Source organism: Aureobasidium namibiae, assembly GCF_000721765.1.
Source record: "Aureobasidium namibiae CBS 147.97 unplaced genomic scaffold scaffold_7, whole genome shotgun sequence".
In the NCBI taxonomy this organism is placed as follows: Eukaryota; Fungi; Ascomycota; class Dothideomycetes; order Dothideales; family Saccotheciaceae; genus Aureobasidium; species Aureobasidium namibiae.
Window position 1 is genome coordinate 1,169,093 of NW_013581202.1, and position 20,040 is coordinate 1,189,132.

Consider the following 20,040-nt stretch of genomic DNA (forward strand, 5'->3'; position numbering starts at 1 on the left):
GTGGAAGCACATTCCAGGCCGGTCTTCGTGAATATCTGCTCTTCGAGCCATTGAACTCGTTGTTGCAGTTTTCTGAGTGTCCTTGTTCTTGTCAACTGAAGACGTTCGTTTGAACAAGTTCCAACAAACCGCGTACTCTTGGTTGTCGACTCTCCGCCTCCTGGTGTAAGGCTGGCACTCTACATTGCTATAGCGACAATTTTCGCACGCTGGGTAGCCTGAGCACTAGATAGTGTCAGTTCAATCGCGCTCAATCACAGATCGCATAAGAACTACCCTAGTTTTCCTTGAATGACAACGTAGACATGTGGCATTTGACATAGTGTACGAAGAATCTGCAGGTGAGCATTAGCACGGGACTTCGTTACAGCCTGGCAGTCATGAGCAGGGACGCGTTCGGGACGCGTCGGAAAGACTTGCTCTTGGGCCTGTTGACTGTGCCTGCTTATGATAGCTGAGCGCTAGTACCTGGTTGAAGAGGGTGGATTAGCCTAGCGTAGTACTGAACGGTCCATATGCTCGTGCGCCAATACGACTCGACTCGAGGATGTTGGCGTAAAAAGGGAAAGCGATTCAGGCTTCCCGACGTTGCAAACGCTCGGACGCTTCCGAATGACCGGACGTTTTCGGGATCGGGACTGTCCCTTTGATCACCCTGGATCAATTTGATAGCCTGGAGCTTCGTACTTTGTGCCTTATCTAGAGATGTCGAGAAATCATTGTATCGAGTTCTGCAATGTTAAATACCTCTCACTCACCTCCAATCATCTCCGATGGATTATACTTGGACATTAACTTCGGTGGTGAATCAAAGCAGGATACTCGTAGTACACTGGATATATATAACAGAGAGCTATACATCAGATATGCCCATGTCCCTCCAAGACGTAGGAATATGTAACATAGTAGCCTACTCATGAATCCTTGCGATAAGCTCGCTGCTATTCTCGCTACTCATCACCATCCTGTAAAATAAATCACCAGCCTCGAACAGTCCCTGCGGCGAACCTTGCTCGACGATCGATCCATGATCCATGACAATGATCTTGTCAAATGAAGCAACTGTCTTGAGACGATGTGCCACGACAACCAGTGTCTGTCCTGGAGCGGCCTGAATGACTGCCTGAATTGCTTCATCGGTGAAGTCGTCTACTGCTGACGTAGCCTCATCGAGAATGGTGAGTTTGTGTTCTCGAAGAAGCATGCGTGCGAGGCACAGAAGCTGGCGTTGGCCGTGAGAGACATTGTCACCACCGGCGACCACGATGGAGTCCAAATTCAGAGTCGGCAAACTATCAGCTTTTGCTCCCAGCATCACTTGCTGTAAAGCGTGTTCTAGCTGGTTCTCGGAATACTGATCAAATGGATCCAAATTTGAGCGTACTGTGCCCGAGAATAATGCTGGGTTCTGTGGAATATACCCTATGTTGTGGCGAAGATCATGCAGTCTGACTTTAGTGATATCGATACCATCGATGGCGATTGTACCCTTTTCGGGCTCCATTATACGGAGGAGAGCCAACAAGAGTGTTGATTTGCCTGCACCTGTCCGGCCCACGATTCCCACACGTTGACCTGGGACGACTGTGAGGTCAATGTTGTTTAGCACTGGAGGTAGAGCATCATAATATCGCACCGTGAGCCCTTTGATCTGAATGTGTCCGGTACTTGGCCAATTGCTTGCGGTCTCGATTCCTCCCTGGTCCTCAGTTTCGAGATACTGGAACGCCGAGATTGCATCTGCAGCGATCGCAGCAGTCTCGAAAGCGCCGAACCCATTGATAGCTTTGAAGACCACACTGGAGAACCTCATTGAGAAGGTAAGCGCAAAACCAAACATTGAAGGATTGAGAGTTGCTGATTCGGAGAGCAGAAGCAATGCACCAGTTCCGACGCCGAACATGATGCCGACCAGAGACATTTGTAAACCCAACCAGCGATTGGCTATCCAAAAGTAACGTCGAGCCTTGGACAAATCATCAACATGGTCGTGCATCTGTTCGATGTATGCTGCTGTAGAACCGAAGGCCCTGATCGTGGCAAGTCCAGTCGCAGTCGAGGTGGCTAGTCCAAGGATCTTGCTTGTGGGCGCGCGGTCTGCTCGCTGGACAGTCTTGCGAGCTTTGTTGTACAAGCCGCCGATCATCCAGCTTGCGTATAGGCCACCGATAACCAAGAAGCCAGTATATAAGGACACATCAAGGCTGGTAAGTCTTAGCCCAATTCGTCTTCCAAGTATACCCATACATACCCAACGATGACGATGGTTACGATCTCGATGAAACACTGCGAGAACTCGGAAATTAACGGCATCAATCTGTCATCCATTGCTTGGGAATCAGCCGAGAACCTTTGCAACAAATCTCCCATAGGTACGTCATGAAGCCAAGCAAGAGGCATATGGACGACAGTGCCGAGCATAGTGCTGAAGAGAGTCTCCGATGCACGCATAGTCCCCGATGCCTCAAACGCACCGAAGGAGTACTCCGCCATGACAGCAAGAGCCGAGCCAACCACAAACATGCCTGCCTGGGAAGATATGCCTGACAATGCAGACCCATGCGTCGCTGTGTCTTGAGAGTTAAGTCTGACGTTCTTCAAATTCCACATCGGGAGTGTGATGAGACACTGTCGGATTGCTAAAGTCAGCAGATAGGTCATCACGAATGTTCGGCCACCTATTGCTTTGACATATGTACGATACGTTGTCTGTGAGAGCTCGTTCCTCACTGGCCCGAGGCTCAACTTCGGCTTTGGAAATTCCTTCTGCTGATGATCTTTTTGCAAGGTCTTGCTCCGGATGGATGCCACGGTCCGAAGGTCACATTCCATCAAGACCTTCTTTGCAGCTTCATCTGGTGGCAGAATCATCGTTCTATACATATCAGAAGACCTCGGAACATCAATCTGCACTGTACCGTCGATGACACGAATAGCGTAATCTGCATCTGGCATGCAAAGCCCAAGCTGGTGGGTTGCCAGAACTCGAGTCCGTCCTGCCCCCAGAGGACCAAGCAAGGCTGTGAAGACGTGTTTGGCGACGTTAGTATCTAATGCCGACAGTACGTCGTCCATGAGAAGAATCTTTGCTTCGGAGTAGAGCGCTCTGGCAAGCGATATCCTTGCACGCTGTCCTCCGCTCACTTTGACCCCTTGTGAGCCGATGACGGTCTGGTCGCCATTAGGCAGCGCCTCAATGTCCTGTACCAGGTCGCATGCTTTTAGCACACTGTTATATCTCTCTGGATCGGGTGATCTTCCGAACAGTATGTTTTCCCTGATGGTTGTGCCCTGCAGCCAAGGTGTCTGGGAAACGTAAGCAATCGGAGACCCTTGAGCTGGACACAGTGCCTCGATAGTCCCAGCGAGCAATAAGGCCTCTCCTAACATCGCAGTAAGCATCAGACTCTTACCGCCTCCTGTATTGCCGTAAACGATCGTCAGCTTGCTCGCAGGAATTCTCAGATTCACGTCTTTGAACTCAAATGGAGATCCTATGCTCCGTGTCGTGATTCCAAGATTGCTCGGTGTGATCGGCCAGCTGAACCTCGCATTGTCAAAGACTATATCTCCTGACCGGCTCGATTGGAGATAGTTAACGCTGTCTGATTGATCCAAAAATGATTCGATGCGACGAGCACTAGCCTTTGCACTGAGATAGTCCTGAACGACTAGGGGAGCCAGACCCAAAGTCCCCTGTAGCTGAGGAAGAAGCTCGAGCATTGTGAAGGTTACTGATGCTGACGTTCCTCCGCTGAGGTATGCGTTAGCAAAGATAGAGATGCCAGAAACGAGCAGAGGCGATGCGATCTTCCACATGGAGCCATATATCTGAGATTGCAAATCTCTTTCTTGAGCGCGGAGTTCTTGGTCTCGGTGAGTATTAATCCGCAGCTTCCACATCTCCTCGCTCCCTTGCAGTTTGATATGATGGAGTGCCTTAATCATCTCGCTGACGGCTCTGTCCTTCTGATCTCGTGCCGTGCGAAGATTCTTCTGGGTATCTTTTCGTCTTCTCACAATGGAGTTATTCAAGGGTGTAGTCAGCACCGTGACAAGCAACGTGATAAGCATACCTTGCCAGCCCATTAGCTTCTGGATGAATGCTAGTGCTATCAGAAATTGGACCAAAGATAGTGGAAGTATGTAGTGGATCGCAGCAAACTTGCTGATGGTAGTCGCATCCGAAGTCAAAAGGCTGTTCACTGGTGGTGAGCGATAGTGTCCAGGCTGGTCCGGAAGGCTGTTCGTGATGTCCCCTATGCTGCTTTTGAGAAGCTTTCCATAGATTGATGTGATCAGCTGCGCCCGGATGGGGATCCCAAACTCCGACCACTGGATCCAGTTTTGATGATAGTGGACGACGGTTTCGCACGTCGAGAACAAGGCGATGCCAGACAACCATGTCCATCTACTTTCTCCCAATCCACTCTCGAGGGAGGCGATTAATCGCAGAACGCAGAAGGGTGAGCCAAAGGTGAGGATGGTACGTAGAATGGTCAGAATCCACTGTTTGACGATGATTGGAGTTCGCTGGGAGATGATCTGAGCCAGCAGTGTGGGAGACGATCCATTGAAGTGTGGTTGGCTCCTAGACTTTGTTTTGTGATCGAGCGCAGGCGTGTCTCCGAGTCCGGATGTCTGACCAGCAATCCGAACAGCATCTCTAGCCCATGTCATCGAGCATCGTGAGACGACAGACGAGGTGGTTTCAGCGTCCACGGGGCGGCCACTTTTGGTGAACAGATCAGGTTTGCGACGAAAGGAGAGTGACAGTAGGACAATTGACAAAGACAGGAACGGCAGGCCTGCACTCGCCACGAACGTTCCGGTCAGTTTGTCAGCACCAAGTTGATGAATCAGTGTTGAAGATGCAAGCAATGCTTGTCGGATGCCTGCCGTATGAGTCGCTTGAGGCCCATTATTCGTGTCTAAGGTCAGGCTGTGGCTTGCAAGAAGGGACTGAAATTGGTTAATTCTGATGAGAACCACAGCCATGGAGCTTACCCACCCAAAGAGTGTTGCTCCATATATCCAAACGTTCCAAGAAGTTGAGAGCGAGTCCCAGCCACGCAAGAATTTTGATCGCAATGGTGATACGTTGTGTATGGTTCTCGTACTGGAGCTGAGATTGCTTGGTCGCAATACCATCGTCATCCGCGTAGAGCTTGGAATTCATCCTCGACGAAGGCACACAAAAACGCGGCGTAAGATCCCACGATTGATCGAGTGCGTAGAGGATGAGTGCGCCAAGATGTGAGGCCCCTACAAGGGCCTAGGATACAAGGATGTGAGCAAGAGCGACCGCGAGCTGGAATGGATTCACTCGCTGGAAAGTGGGGACCGCGACGCGCGCCAGTAAACCTTATGAGAATGCCCGATGGTAGGGGAGGTTATGTTGAAAGATGATAGCATGAGCTAATCTTACACCTGTCATTTTCGGTTAGCAAGCGAAGCATGATGCTCGTATCTTTGGTTGCGACATCGACAAGATAAGCGGAGCCTCAGAACTTCACGACGCGTAATAATAAGACAGTCAGGCTGGCAAAGGCGATAAGATGTGCAGCCAATGGACAATTACGGAGTACACGGTGCGGAAATCCAAGTGCTCAAGCTTCTTACGCCTGTGACCACCCACGAAGCTTCAGGTCGACGCGCTTCGCATTGAAGTCGTCAGTGCCGACATCCGGCTTGCACGCTAGCGGAAGATAAGCTTTGCTAAGCACGAATTCGTCTCGCTGTACAGCCATTGCTTATCAAGTCATACGACTAGTTCACGGCTCCACGTCCTTGGGTAGGATTTGTGGTGGTCGCAGCCATGGACATCCGCCTGGATGCACGTTCATCTGCAGATTGGGAATCGGTCAAGAAAGCATCTCGTTACGAAACAAAACGGGGAATCCCGTGACGTGACGGAGTGAGGAGCATAAAGCATCACCTTGCAGCTGCAGCCATACTCAATCCCAAACCTCCACCTCCTCTTCTCATCCTAAAATGTTCGTCTCGAAGCTTCTCGGTGCATTGGCCTTCGGCCTCTCAATCTCTGCATGGGCGGCTCCCCTGCCTCAGGATGGTAAGTTGTGCCCTGGCATCGCTCCCAACCTGTTGCTGACATAAGCTCAAGTAGGACAATCCATCGCCAAACGCTACGATGGCGACAGAGAGGACAATGGGATCTTCAAGCGCTACGATGGCGACAGAGAGGACAATGGGATCTTCAAGCGCTACGACGGCGACAGAGAGGACAACGGCATCCTCAAGCGCTACGACGGTGATACAGAGGACAATTAAACGTGCCTGTCCGATAGACACAAGCGCCTGGATCTCTTGATGTTCAACCTAGTTCGAAACCACTCAAAAGTGAGATGAACTATCGTAGGGGCGGACGACGCATGACCCGCTTCTCATTGCACTCAGATAATCATGATCTCTATATTGTCTCCCTGAATGAATTCCAATGCTGTCAGTGGTCGTGACCTCTGCCCTGGCTCCACGCTGATAAGGTGTTGGGAAGCCACCAATGAAGTTCTGAGTGGCAATGTATGTCCCTCTATCCGTCCCTTGATCAACCCGGGTATAGTGTCTCGCTTCAACGGTCTCGTATTCCTGCTGCACCTCGCTATCGTTACGACGGTCAGAATACCACTGCTACTCAGACAACGGTCGTTGACACGAGAAGCATCCATTGGCTGTTGGTGCCCGCATGTCTTGACGCGTAGTCAATTGCCTCGAAGAGACTCAACTTGTTATTCCGCAATTACGTCCGCAGCCCATGAGTTACATTCGGTTAAACATGCCTATCTATGAAGAACACGTCGATTTCACTACTTTAGGTACGAGCCCGCCGGATCAGCTGCTCAAACTGCTACTGACTGAACTCTTGGCCCCTATCAGGAGAACCTCTTGAACGCCGACGTCGCTTGCAGCTTGCCTTCCTCTCTCCTGATGAACATTGATCTTATTGTCTTATGCCTCAAACACTGCAGATTTTGGGCAGTGACGTGCGACTGAGGCGGGCCAAGATATCATTCATTCTATCACTTCTATGGTGTTTCACGTTCACATCCCTCATGCTTGTCGTCCGTCTACTGCCACCCAGTGACGCTATCTGCGATCAAAAGGGCATCATCTTCTCGCCTTTGCAGGGCGCGATCCAATATGATTGGCTCAATTACGGCGATATGTGGACACAGGGTCTGAAGTATCGCACTCCAGTCAATACATCCGTGTCGGAGGAAACAAACGAGGCCTGGTTGGAGCTCCTGACCGGTATGATCAAACCCAAATATCTAATCAGGCACTCTATTAACAATGCTAGACGTCGATCTTAGTGTCCCAGAGCATGTCCTCGATGCTCTTGGCCAAAAAACAGACTATCGTTGGAGAGCTCATCCATCAGGCGGGTATGCTGCAAAACTCGGAGGGTTCCATCAGATGGCTTGCCTGGTACGCTCCTCTTGCCCAATTGAGGCGCCTTTTATTTAACTGACGACCATCAGAACGAGATTCGTCAGCATGTCAAGGCTGATCTGGACAACCCAAAGCGCATTGAGAAGCGACAGATCGTAGACAACTGTCTCGAGTTGCTACGCCAAAAGTTCATGTGTGACATGGATGCCACGCCCTACCTATTGAAGTACGATAAGAAGGCTGTTCGAGGCGATGTGCCAGACATGGACACATTACACAAATGTCGAGACTACGGCAAGCTCAGAACTCTGGTTCAAAACTCTGATCATACAAAATATGTTTGATTGGGGAGTCAAAAGTCTGTGTCGGATTTGGCTGTCTGCAGAGACAGATGTTCATGGTGGTTTACTAGTTTGAATGCAGTAAATGACTAGTGAGATGCGTGGTGATGATCATGCCCGCCGGCATTGGCTTTGGCAGCAAGGCGCTCATGCGTGACATTATATGGTGCCACGATATTTTCGTTCGTCCACTCGAGGATCCTTTCGAAGCTTCGGCACCGATACAAAGCGTCTGAACGAACTGCAGTACCACCATCGTCGTACTCTTCGATGAGATACGGTGTTACATCCGCTCTGCACATCAGGTTGATCCGCAGGACCTGGATGCAATGATCGACATGCCTATACAAGCTGTCAATTCCTCGCAGAAAGGCTGGGTTCTCGCTATAATTGTATCGATCACGGTAGCTATATTGACGTAAAAGATGCTGCCAGACTGGATTAGCTGGTATCGTACTCAAGAAGAGACAATGCTTACGACGCAGTGTATTTGATGGAATCCTTCAATGAACCCCACGATACCGCCACCAAGCTCGGCGGCGTGATGCTTCCAATCGTCGTCTACAGACTTATTGAGAAGCGGCAGTCCTACTCTAGGGATACCAATTGAACCGTCTACTCATATCAGTAAATTTAGGAAGAGACAAACTTGACGCGGCTACTCACATTCCCACAGTCCGTCCCATCTCATCTCCGAATCTTGCGTGGGTTGTCCACCAAGAAGATCGCCGTCACTTGGCAGGAAGCGACGCCATCTATACTCGACAGCGTCAAGCATGGGCGACCAAGTGGACATTTGGCGGGTGCATTGGTGATCAGTGGCATCTCGGAAGCAGCTTGCTATCATTGGTATCGAGATCAATAGCAAGGCAAGCGAGAGAAAGCGGTATGTTCGAGCTTCGCGTTCCTGGCGGGTACTATCCACGCCGCCAACGACTATCCTCAGATCATCTGCGGATGTGTCATGACTATGGCTGGGTATGAACGGCGCAGACTCATCAAACTCAAGCATACTGAGCTCGGTTGCTTTGCTCATGGTTCGTAGAGTCGTTCGAACGAGTGTTGAACACATAGTGGTCTTGAACAGAATTGTTAACCCGGCCTCGGCTGAACCATGGCACAAAATGCGTTTTCCAGACGGCCTGTCGTGTAATCTTGCCGTGATGATCCGTGTACTCGATTGGTTTGACCTAAACGGCGTCGGTATCGTCGAGCTCCTGTCTCCTGTCTATGTCAAGTTGCATGTTGGGCCACTGATAACCCGGCTCGCGTCTTTCGCACGTAACATACCGCGAGCTTGGTTGCTATTCTCTGGTGCAGAAGTCGTGAGAATTTGCCACCCCCGTCTTCGAACTTGATAGCTCTGAGCTCTCAATTCTAGCTAATTGACCATTGTACATCGAATTTAGCACGTTATATAGCTCTTGTCACTCCGAATTCAAGCGGTATAGCTCAAGGTAGTTGCTCATCAGTCAATGCTAGATTTCTAGCAGTATTGACCTATACAACAGGCATCGTTCTAAGGCTAATTCTGAGCTCGCGACATGCCTCTAAACGACCATGAGAAGGATCTTATACAGGCCATGTTTTACGACAACTGCGACGTCAACACTGTCTCAAAAGTCGTGCCCCATGCGCCTCGCAGCACGCTCTATCGTATGCAGAAGAATATAGATCTCTTTGGGCAGGTTCGGAAGCCTTCCTCAGCTATTAAGCGCATGGGAGCGCCACGCAAGATCACGCCACTAATGCGTGAATATCTTATTGATCTGCTCTCTAGAAAGAACGACCTATGGCAGGAAGAGTTGGTCTTCGAATTATGGTGTCAATTCGACGTTGCAGTTGACAGGTCAACTATCTCGAGACTCTTGAAGGAAGAAGAGCTATCCAACAAGGTCAATACACGCATTGCAAGTCGCCAATCCAATGCGCAACAAGGTGTATACCTTGAGCAATTAGCCGAGCTGATGGGGCAAGGCCTCGACGCTGGTATTGATCCCATGGATATGCTGGTATATCTTGATGAGTCTGCATGCAGCGAGAAGGTAATGTTTCGCCGTCGTTCATGGAGTCAGATAGGTCTACCGGCCTACACAAGGTCAGAGCTAGTTAACAAGACTCGATGCTCAGTACTGCCAGCTTTAGATGTATATGGGTATCTGTATGGCTCATCCCTTGTCGTTGAGGGCGCGGTCACTTAAGCCATGTATGAATACTGGCTAGAAGCAGTGATCTTACCTCAGTGCGAACCGTTCCTAGGAAGGAGGTCGATCGTTATAATGGATAACTGCTCGACCCATCACTCAGATAAGGTATGGTCAAATTTTGGTGAGAACTCCATAGTAAACTAACCCCGACAGATCACTGATTTGGGTCGCCAGTTTGGCATCCATTTGTTATACCTGCCACCATACTCACCACACCTCAACCCTATTAAATTAACCTTCCACCTCTTAAAACAGTGGCTCCGTCGTTAAAGAGACCTAGCCCCAAAACCAGAGGATCTAGAACTGGCAGATTACAAGAAGGCATGGATATTGCACCTCGAACAAGCAGTTACATGGGCCCTTAAAGAAGTAGACGTTAGAAACCTGTTCGTACGCAGCCAAGTGCCATTAGATCTCATGATCACTACTGCTCGAGCTGGTGGAGCCAGGGCCTAAGACCGACGAGGGTCGCGAGACAGAGCCTCTAAACTCGCTTAGATTACTGCTATGGCGAGGGTTGAATGCTGCTTGGTTAGAGTTCTGCTGTCGTCGTTATTGACGCTTATAATTATCGACGAATTTAGTCAGTTCCTCATAAAGGGTTATACGAAGGCCAGTTTGCTTGATTACTCGTAATAACATGTCATCGGAAGATGCGTAAAGCATTCTTAAGGTCCAGTAGTCTTCTTTAAGCGCTGCCTTCGCTCGATTAAGGCCTGTTAACCAATTAGGGTAAGCCAATTTTACACCGTCCCAATAATCTTCCCAACTAGCAGAGGTATTTAGCTCTAGCGGCACTGGCGAGACCTGTCGAGGAGTAGGAGTGGTTGGTGTAGTCGCTAGTGATTGCGCAGTCTTCTCATGGCCGACATAGATGTTGTTAACAGTGCCTTAAGAAGGTGAACCTTGTGCAGGATTAGGTCGTCTCTAAGGTTGCTTCTCAAGCGCAGCTTCCTTGGCCTAATGGAGTCTTTTAATAAGGTCTCGGATCGCCTTGTTTGGCTGCTCGAGGGTACCTCTACCGGCCCTAACCTCATCGCGCCATCGGCTAGAAACGGCAAGGACGATCTCGTAATGGCGACCCTAATACGGGAAGCATGCAAGACCTCTGCGTAACTTGATGTGGCATCGTAGTGGGGTTGGGCAATCCCAGAACTTAACAATTGAGTCCCAGAATACTGCTCGTTCTGACATGAAGTTGGTGGTCTGTTCGATCGATCTCTAAGATCGAGCATGGCGAGAGGTTTGAGAAGACTGAGGTGTACTTAAAGGTGCTTCGTACGCAGGGGGTGCCTCTGGCTCTGGTTCTTTACCATCAGGCGTCCATATAGACTCAACTATAAGAGACAGGTCCTTTATGCCGCTGCGAGCATTAAATTGAACAAGGTCCATAGCCTTCTTCCAGCGCTCACCACCACCCTCGACCCTAGCAAGAACAACTGCTTTAGTCTGACGGAGACCGCGAGCACCGGTCGATGTAATTAAGGCCTTGATTTTCCATAGATAGAACAGCGCGATCCCTTAACCTTCTAAATAAGGTATGACAGTTCCATCCATCTCTTTTAAAGCCTCTGCCCATGGTTTGTTACTGTCGGCAAGGCTAGTGTCACTTTTAGAGATCCTTTGGTGGCCCTAGCGTGTGTCAAATTGAAGCTTAAATGGAATTGGGACAGGAGGTGCTATAGCGACAGGACCTGTAGTGACAGTAGACGAATCTGAAGATACTTTCTTCGCAGTGGCGGTCTTATGACCCTTCGGAAGGTTGCTGCGAAGTTTGGTGACCTTATTCGTAGTAGTGGTTGATCGGCGAGTGGTTGGGGCTAGGTTGTTGTATAGCTTCGCGGGTCGATTTTTAGTCGCCAGGGCCTATATCTTGGTCTTTCTTGAGGTATTTGATGTCCGTTCTTTGCCTAACGTGTTCGCAGCATTGGAAAGTGGTTTCCTACTAGCGGATACCTTTTTTAGAGGTGGTTGTGGTAGTTGGGTAGAGGGAGGATGTTTTGCTGTAACCTGACGTTAGGTGGATTCGGGGAGTGTTTGTTGATTAACAAGACGAACTGGCGCTTTTCCACGGGTTGATCGAGCCGGTATAGCAACAGGAGCACTAGAAGGACCAGTTTCCAGCTCTAGATCGAAGTGTACATGCCGTCGCGTGCCCCGGTGTGCGGTAGGAGGTGCTGGCGAAGGTGGAGCGGTTGAGAGGCTCGAGTCTCGAGTCCTGCTCTAAGAACGCGTACGAGGGCCAGGACCAGCTGCTACTTCAAACAACGCTTCAGCGGCACTGGATTGGTCCATATTGACGTGTATAATAAGATAATTGACTATGGTAGTATAGCTATCAAGCTAATGGTAGATAGACTAGCTGATCAGAGCATCAAGTTCGAAGTTGGGGGTGGCGAATTCTCACAACTTTTGCACACGTGAATAGTGTGAAGCTTGTGTCTCGCGCCAATCCTCCCGCGCAGGCCGCGCAGGCTTCATACGAAACTCAATTCCGATCACCGGAAAAGGAAGCTGAGGCGGTAGCACTATAAAGGCACGGAATATAGCTGAAGGATCGAGTTAGATATGGAAGATGTGGTTTTGATTATCGTTCGCATATCGGCAACATTTGCCAGCTGGGACTCGATGGAGCAAGCCACTGTGGCCTAAGCAGCTCGCGATTTTCGCTCGGCTGTGTTGACCAAGCGGCCCCAAGGCTCATCAATGATGCGTTGAAAGACGTCTGTCTGTCCAGCCATATCCAAAGCTCGCTGTCGGTCCGCTGTGGCGTGGAAACGATGCAAAGTAGAGACCCAGAATCAAACAACCTCCCATTGTCATCGCTGGGACGTTACCGTGCTGTCCACGCATCCTCGAACGGCTACCACACATAGACACATCCTCGATGCCACTCTTACGCCACGAGATGTCAATTTCAGCAAGAAGCATGCCGTAGAGATATAATGCCACATCCCAGCGACCGCCCAAAAAACAGGCGATGACCATCATGGGCAGCAAAAGCATCCTCAAGGGCGGACGAACCGGTGTGAGAGAGACAAGGCTTATGGACAAAACCATGGAACACCGGAATTGTAATGGCACAGTCCACAAATGAGGTCCATACACAAATCTGCCTGTCGACCATTTCCAAGGATTCAGCAAATCCTGGTGGATGAATGCTCCCCAGGCATAGACTTGTGCCATCAGACTACTTGCCCTCTGTGGATGTGTAGGGACGTGTCCTGGCATTGTAGCATAGGAAAAATCAAACATACCCAGCTGTGTGAGTAACATGACTACAAATGTCATGAACAATGGAGGTCCGAAGACTCTGAACCCACGCCGTAAAGTCGATGAGGCGAGTGACTCAAGAGCCAAATGTTGGTTACCTTTATGTGCGCAGGATAAAGGCTTCAGCGAGACGACATAACCAGAGACGACCAGGAAGATTGGTACATTTGGCCCCGAGTACAGCACACGGATGACCGGGAGGCGGAGGAAACTTGTCAGATCGGGTGTCTGGTAATAGCCGTAGTCCACGGCTCTATACCATGGGAGTATGAAATGTCGGACGAATACAAACAAGGACGCAACTCCTCGTAGACCATCCAGGTAAGCCGCTCTGCCATTATTTGGTGCCCTTTCGTGTACCTGGTTGCTGATCCCGTATCTCGTCCACTCAGGTAGAAGACAATAAATGGCGTCGAGGCATTTGACTGCGCCTTGCTTGACGACGACGAAGTTCGAGGACTCTGTTGAGCGGCATCAGACACACTGATCTTAGGACTTGCAAAGTCTGGGTGCACACTTACGTTGGTCAAGAGAGAGCATGGCAGAAAGTCGATAGTGTTCAACCTCTCACTTCTGCTTGGCAAAGTGTTGAAGCGGATGTTCTTCGAAAGGCAGATCACTGTCAATACATCGAGGCATCAGCCGCACGGGATCCAATCGCCGAAGCGGGAGCAGATAAAGGGCGCTTCCCAGACATAAGGATCAAAAACGCGCAAATCGAAGCCCGAACTCTAATGAGCTTCCGCCGCCGTTTCCGCTGCATGCAGCTACCGAGTACTGCTTGAGTAGTCCGCGCTAGGATCCCTCGCTGATAATTCCCAGCTGTCACAGCCTTTCTTCCAAATCCATTCAGGTCTACATGATACCCTTAAGATATCCTCAATTGATTCGGTATTTCTTGTCAGTCCCTTCCTCGAACAACGATGAGCAGATACAAAGCCCTCGATAGAGTGAGCGATGAGATACTCGACTTTGAGTCTTCGACGCTCACTGATACTCAAACTCCACGCGTCCCGGGTCGTGTTGCAATATTGTGGTTTCTTGCTGGAGTCATCTTCTCCATTAGTACGACTACGGCTATGGCTATCGGTCTTCGTTCTGTCCGTCACGATGGGGTTCGCGCAGAGTTGATTCCAAATTGTACATCTGAACATCTCAGGGATTAGTGAGATCTGTCGCTGATTCATGCAGTTTCATTGGTTGAAGTCGAGTTCAACCCAGAGCCACGATATGCAAATCTGACTGATATGGCGTCAAGACATCTGTGGCACGAATTGGGTCGGTTTATATGAAGGCTAAGGACTTTGCGTCGCGCTGATATAGTCTAGTGCACCACGGTCATGTTTTCGTGCAAGATGCGGCGCGACTCGGAATGAAACCTGGCATTCCAGTCTCTGATGATGGAGGGGAGCGTATCATCGTATCAGGCTTTCATGGGTTACATTGCCTGGTAAGATTGGACTCCAACTGATTGGTCATCACACCTTTGCTTCAGATTGCTGATATGGTCTTGACTTAGCGCTCGATACGCGACGAGGTGACTGAGCTTCTTCTTGGTCATCCAACACGAACTATACATGACTACCACGATCATCCAGCTCACCTCGACCACTGCTTCGACTATCTGCGACAACTTTTGATGTGTGATTTGGAGATCACTTACGAGGGTGCCAGGGTGGATCCGGACGGAATGTCGCGGGCAGTGGATGGATGGGGTACCCTGCACCAGTGCAAGGACTGGTCCGCAATCAACAGCTGGATGCTAGAGAATTGGAACAAGGAACGAGAGTCCTCGGGCTGGCATCCGCCACATCATGATGTCCCAGTCCAGGAACCCAACGCTACAGACACACAGCCAAGAGGGAATAGGGGAAAACCAAGGGAGGATTTTACGATGTAGCATGCGCGATGTTATGTCTAGTTCAGTAAAGTCTCTAGACCACACTCATCAGAGCACACAGCTCTCTGACTTGGCTGGGTGATGGCTGAGAAAGCTTAGTGTGCTTCTCATCACAGATCTATAGGCATTTTCTCCATACCAAGTAGGGAAGATTGATGAGAGTACCATATTGGCATCCAAAAGTGATGAGCTCCACAATCATAGATGGTAAGAGAAATGGAAGTAGAGATGCACTATCTTCTCTTGATTCCCTGAGTCAAAAGCGCTGCTGATCATCCGTCTTCCTTTGACATGCTGAATATTCAGCCACCGATCTCTCACCAGCCGATGGGTACTACGAAGTTTCCCCCCCTCTTCAGTATCGGCCTCCTTGAAGGTCTTTATGTGCCCCTCGACTCCATTCTCACCAACCTTCCAGTCTCCCCTTTCGACCATCCCCCTCCAACTCTCGAGAACTTTGATCAAACGCACCTTGTGCATCTCGATGTACGAGTTCCACCCTTGTTGGTATAGCTCAGTGTGTCTATCGCCACAAGAGCTATCCTACTCGATACGTCGGTCCCCAATTCTCGAGCCGTCGGGTGGTCGAGCAAATCCGTTCGCACCAATTCCAAATGGTAACACTAGCTTGACTGCATCTTCGAATCCGTGTATCAAGAAACGTTCCGATTCGAGTAGATATACTCGAGCTAGGATCGAGGGCGACTTGTCATACGGGGGTTGAAAAGGAGGGTCTTCGTTTTCGTCTCGATCAGCGAGCTGAAAGGAATTCGAGGAAGCGAAAAGAAGTATTGGTTTGATCCACACCCGAAGTATGGTCGAAGTTTCTCTCCGTTTCAAGATCATGACCACGATAGAACGGTTGCTGTGCGAACGATTGTGTGGTAGGAACACTGAGGTCTGGCGCAATATGCGTAAATGCTGGGCGTCGAGCTTTGGCAACGAATGATCGTGCAAAATCGGGAGGTATTCCTGACGCATCCAAGACAGAGTCTGGGAGCAAGGATTCCGATGTTTTTGGCACTGGGAGTCCTTCTTCTCGCATCCGAGTCTCCATGCTGTTCACCAAAGCATTGAATACATCAGCTGTCTCCTGCACCATGAGATCGTTCCGATGATTGCATATCCAAGGTCCATTCTCCTCGACTCCGTGAACAGAATCGTCCTCCGCTTCTATCTTCCCAACATCAATCATGTCAAGCCACGCGGAAAGAGTCACCTCGAGAGGATACCATGGTGTGCGTCCGTTGAGCTTAAGGTCAGTATCGTGTATCGACATCTGCATCACGGCTTTATTTTCTCTTTGGTCAAACGCGAGGCCATTAGGATGACTTGCCATAGATGTCGCGCCATACAGTGTCAGATATCTGTACCTTTCTTCATCCTCGACCATTCCGTCAAACGACTCCCAGATGAGAGACCCGTGACATAGTAAAACAGACAAAATTGGTCATCGTTCTTGACCATCTGTGCTTGCTCCAGAAAGGCTATGAGGTCTGAAGACAGATGCTGTCGGCATCCAATGGTCGATTGCCCATGATATTGAAACCAGTTCACTGTCTCTAGTCGGTCGAGAGATCTACCAGAGCCAATCCAACCGCGTCGAAGGATCTCATTGTGTGGTGCAGCGCAGTGTCTGTGATCAAGTCGGCCTTGTAATCGCACGGGGTGATCATTGGTGACTTGCCATTGGAATGGTTCAGAACCCATGAAATCAAGCTGTTGCAACAATTTCTGTTAGTGTGAAGATCGGTAATCATTAAGTTGCTCGTATCACGTAGGCAGCAAAACTAACATGGGACCCGTCAACTTCAAGATTCGTGGTGAGCTTCCAGCCGCGGCGACGCAGCCTATATATATACTAAGGGGATGGTCATCCAGGCTGATCCTCGGATAACTGACACTATTTCATATAATAAAAAGTATGTTTCAGATCATATTCAGCGACCCGCTTCCTGGAATTGACAACACATCCTCAGAGATGCGGTCATACAACAAAAGCAACAGGGCATCATTCATAAGTGTATACAATGTAGAGATTCTATCCCAAAGCAACGAGGTAAGATTCTTTTCATCATCCAGAATGGCCATAGAAAAAATCCATGATAATCGGCGAAGCATCAATCGGCGCTCCAGCACTGATACTTGCCCACGCGTGCCCCCACCCAGCAATTTTGTAGTGGGTCACCAATCCTTGCACACCATTCGAAGCACCAAATTCGTACTTGGTCACATTGCCGTTTGCCAGGGATGAGGTGACATTGGAGCTTGACAATCCGTCTCTGAGAGCCCAATCAGTGACCCAGTGTGGCACTGTGGGTAGACAATAACCACGTCGAGGGCCGCCGGGGTAGGGAATAGTGCCGTCTGCATCACCGTGGAACTCGAGCATTGGCAAGTCAGATCTACCTGGCGAGCATTTTGGCTGTACGATAGTATTTGTAAAGACGGTCGACGGGATGCAAGTGCCTGTGGTATTGGTGTACTCTGCTCCAGAGTTTGCTGCGAAAGTGCTGAAGCGCTTGGACAAGGTTGGGTCGCATGCGAGCGTGCCGACGAAGCCTCCACCGTTGGAAAACCCTGTGGCTAGCATACGGCTCTGGTCAATGCAATAGTGAGATGTGATGTAGTCGAGTAAGTTGGTGGTGAAGGTCATGTCCTCGTACCCTCCTCCTACTGTATCCGGATCACCTTGCCATTCTCCCTGTGGTACATCAGTTTTGAGCCGACACTCATAAGGTTGCAGACTTTGAGACTTACATTGATACCCAGAGGATAAACCGCGATCGCGTATGGATTCCATGTCTCACTTGAGAGTTTTGAGTCGCTCTCTACCGAAAGCTGATTGTTGGATCGTCCGTGGTAGCCTATGATCAATGGCGCAGCCTTGTTGTTCTTGTACGAAGTTGGCACATGTACATTGAACGATCGCACAATTCCACTTGACGTGATTTGGAAGGTCGTTGACGCGCCTCCCAGTTGCACACCGGCAGGTAATGCGGCTCCACAGCCAGAACTTGCTTTGCTGTTGCCAGAAACTGGGACCGGATACTTTTGTGTATTGACCAGGAATGCGCTGTACGCTGAGGACTTGGTGATCAAGCTGGAGAAAGAGCTTTTGAAGTAGCATGAAGTGCCGATGTAAGTCACAGCAGCACAGTTTGTGGTGGCTGTGCAAGCTTTTAGGCACAGTTGGAAGGTCGAAGCGGACGTCGAACCAACGGAGCCAGGACTTGTGTCGAAGCCGCACAGAATCTGCCAATTGTTTCCTGCGGTGTCCACGTAGTTTGTGAAATTGGACGAAGGGCATAGATTGGTTGAGGAGGCTGCGGCAGCACTTGATACTGAAACAGCTGATGACACAGAAGTGACCAGAGTCGATGCGACATTACTTTTCGCCGACGAGACAGCGTCATCAATCTTGACAGCAGAGATATAAGTGTCAGACGCGGTGGTGTAAGTTCCCATGCTCTTTTTCAACCAGCAAGTTCCTGACCCAACGCCGTCCGTTCCACCCACGTAGGTGAAGCCTTTACAGCCAGCGGAAGCGGCACCATCGCAAGCACTCATGCAGTCCAAGTATGAGGAGCTTGCGCCAGTGTTTGAGTACGACCCGACGCTATTGTCCGACGAGCAGGTCACTCGATATGTGCTTCCATTACTGTCCGTGATAGTCTGGCCGTTGGCGGTGGGACATTGACTGGCAGCAGGGATGGTTTGTGCACTGACGTATGCCGCGACGGATAGCACAGTGAGAAGGGTAGATGTTCGCGTCATACTAGGGCGTTTGTTCCAAGGATACCCGGTGCGCAAGCTGGGAAGTGAGAGGCCTTTATGGCTGCATTTCCAAACAAAGAAAGTCTCAGGCATGACGAAGCTCAGCGTGAAGTCGGCCGAGATATTCACGTCCCGCGTCATGGGAACAATGGCATCCAGCCATTGCTGTAGTCTGTTTGGAATGCATGTGATTGAGCGTCCGGCTATACTCGAAGGTTGGAGGCTGCATGATGCCAAAACAAATCTCTGGTGGAATGTGGCAGCGACTCGATCTCATAGGCCGGTCCAAATCGTGAGTGGTGACATCTCAAGCATGCGTCCTGGATATACACTTTCGGTTCACAAGCCATCCCGGATTTTCAGGCACACAGGCCGCGGTCGCTCCAAGATCATGATCGCATCTCGCATGGAGGCGGACAGCGATCGTTTCGCATAGAGACGAGAAGGTCCGTTGCTTGTCTCGTAGCTTGTTTCAAGCGAGATTGTCCCAAGGGATTCGTCTCATAGACTTGACAGACATCCTTCATAGCATGAGAGCAGAAGTCGAAGAGTCAAGGAACTGTGTACAAAAAACAGAGAGTGGGGTAGATGATTCCCGGCTCCGCTTCGGGTTTGTGCCTGGACAAATCTTTTTGGCTAAACTTTCCTTTTCTTGCCGGGCTTGCTTCGATCTCCTGGTCATCACTTTGCGGGGATACCTGCACGCAGCAGACATGACTTTCAAGCGTCCCGCCTTGGTTCGGGCAGGGTCAGTAATTCTGGCGTCGTAAGAAGTTGATGTCGAACACCCGAATCCGTATGGGACAAGCTGTCTCCGTCATATGCCTGTGCAGTCTCTCAAGCTGAAGCGCGTGTTACGCAAACAGTGGCGCTTGCTAATCTCAATCGTCCCGCCGATTCAGGTCCGAACTGATTGATGTGGCTGTCAAGAAAGCTTGTCTTGCGGCACTTCTATGAATTGCGATTTTTCGCGATATCGATCGCTATTCGTCGAATCAGAGCCGATACAGGACCACGTTTTCAACAATATTTGCTTGCTGCTACAACATATTCGCCTGGTAGCAACCAGACACATGCGATACTTCCTGGCAGAGCCGAGTTCGGCCCAGAGAGGAGGACATCGCTCCAAGAA

General features: G+C 50.0%; 7 protein-coding genes across 7 annotated transcripts; 3 read left to right on the top strand and 4 right to left on the bottom strand.

Annotated features, from left to right (window-relative positions):
• Window positions 1-910: 910 nt before the first annotated feature.
• On the bottom strand, window positions 911-4,998 carry M436DRAFT_44887 (P-loop containing nucleoside triphosphate hydrolase protein; the record flags this gene model as incomplete). Its single annotated transcript, XM_013572480.1, has 2 exons — window positions 911-2,204; window positions 2,252-4,998. 2 exons carry the CDS (start codon window positions 4,996-4,998, stop codon window positions 911-913), a joined length of 4,041 nt encoding a protein of 1,346 aa, XP_013427934.1.
• Window positions 4,999-5,994: 996 nt separating this feature from the next.
• M436DRAFT_81537 (uncharacterized protein) lies at window positions 5,995-6,291 on the top strand (the record flags this gene model as incomplete). The annotated part of the gene is made up of 2 exons (XM_013572879.1): window positions 5,995-6,073; window positions 6,128-6,291. The coding sequence occupies 2 exons, from the start codon at window positions 5,995-5,997 to the stop codon at window positions 6,289-6,291; spliced, it is 243 nt and encodes an 80-aa protein (XP_013428333.1).
• A 779-nt stretch (window positions 6,292-7,070) lies between these two features.
• Window positions 7,071-7,754, top strand: M436DRAFT_63464 (uncharacterized protein; the record flags this gene model as incomplete). The annotated part of the gene is made up of 3 exons (XM_013572705.1): window positions 7,071-7,269; window positions 7,319-7,446; window positions 7,500-7,754. The coding sequence occupies 3 exons, from the start codon at window positions 7,071-7,073 to the stop codon at window positions 7,752-7,754; spliced, it is 582 nt and encodes a 193-aa protein (XP_013428159.1).
• Window positions 7,755-8,208: 454 nt separating this feature from the next.
• Window positions 8,209-8,823, bottom strand: M436DRAFT_63465 (uncharacterized protein; the record flags this gene model as incomplete). The annotated part of the gene is made up of 2 exons (XM_013572706.1): window positions 8,209-8,312; window positions 8,418-8,823. The coding sequence occupies 2 exons, from the start codon at window positions 8,821-8,823 to the stop codon at window positions 8,209-8,211; spliced, it is 510 nt and encodes a 169-aa protein (XP_013428160.1).
• Window positions 8,824-14,831: 6,008 nt separating this feature from the next.
• On the top strand, window positions 14,832-15,002 carry M436DRAFT_18667 (uncharacterized protein; the record flags this gene model as incomplete). Its single annotated transcript, XM_013572400.1, has 1 exon — window positions 14,832-15,002. A coding segment is annotated over one exon (171 nt), but the record flags the coding sequence as incomplete, so codon positions are not given.
• An 880-nt stretch (window positions 15,003-15,882) lies between these two features.
• On the bottom strand, window positions 15,883-16,524 carry M436DRAFT_63467 (uncharacterized protein; the record flags this gene model as incomplete). The annotated part of the gene is made up of 1 exon (XM_013572707.1): window positions 15,883-16,524. One exon carries the CDS (start codon window positions 16,522-16,524, stop codon window positions 15,883-15,885), a length of 642 nt encoding a protein of 213 aa, XP_013428161.1.
• A 681-nt stretch (window positions 16,525-17,205) lies between these two features.
• M436DRAFT_45674 (alpha/beta-hydrolase) lies at window positions 17,206-18,059 on the bottom strand (the record flags this gene model as incomplete). Its single annotated transcript, XM_013572624.1, has 2 exons — window positions 17,206-17,835; window positions 17,892-18,059. Coding segments are annotated over 2 exons (798 nt in total), but the record flags the coding sequence as incomplete, so codon positions are not given.
• Between the last annotated feature and the right edge of the window lie 1,981 nt (window positions 18,060-20,040).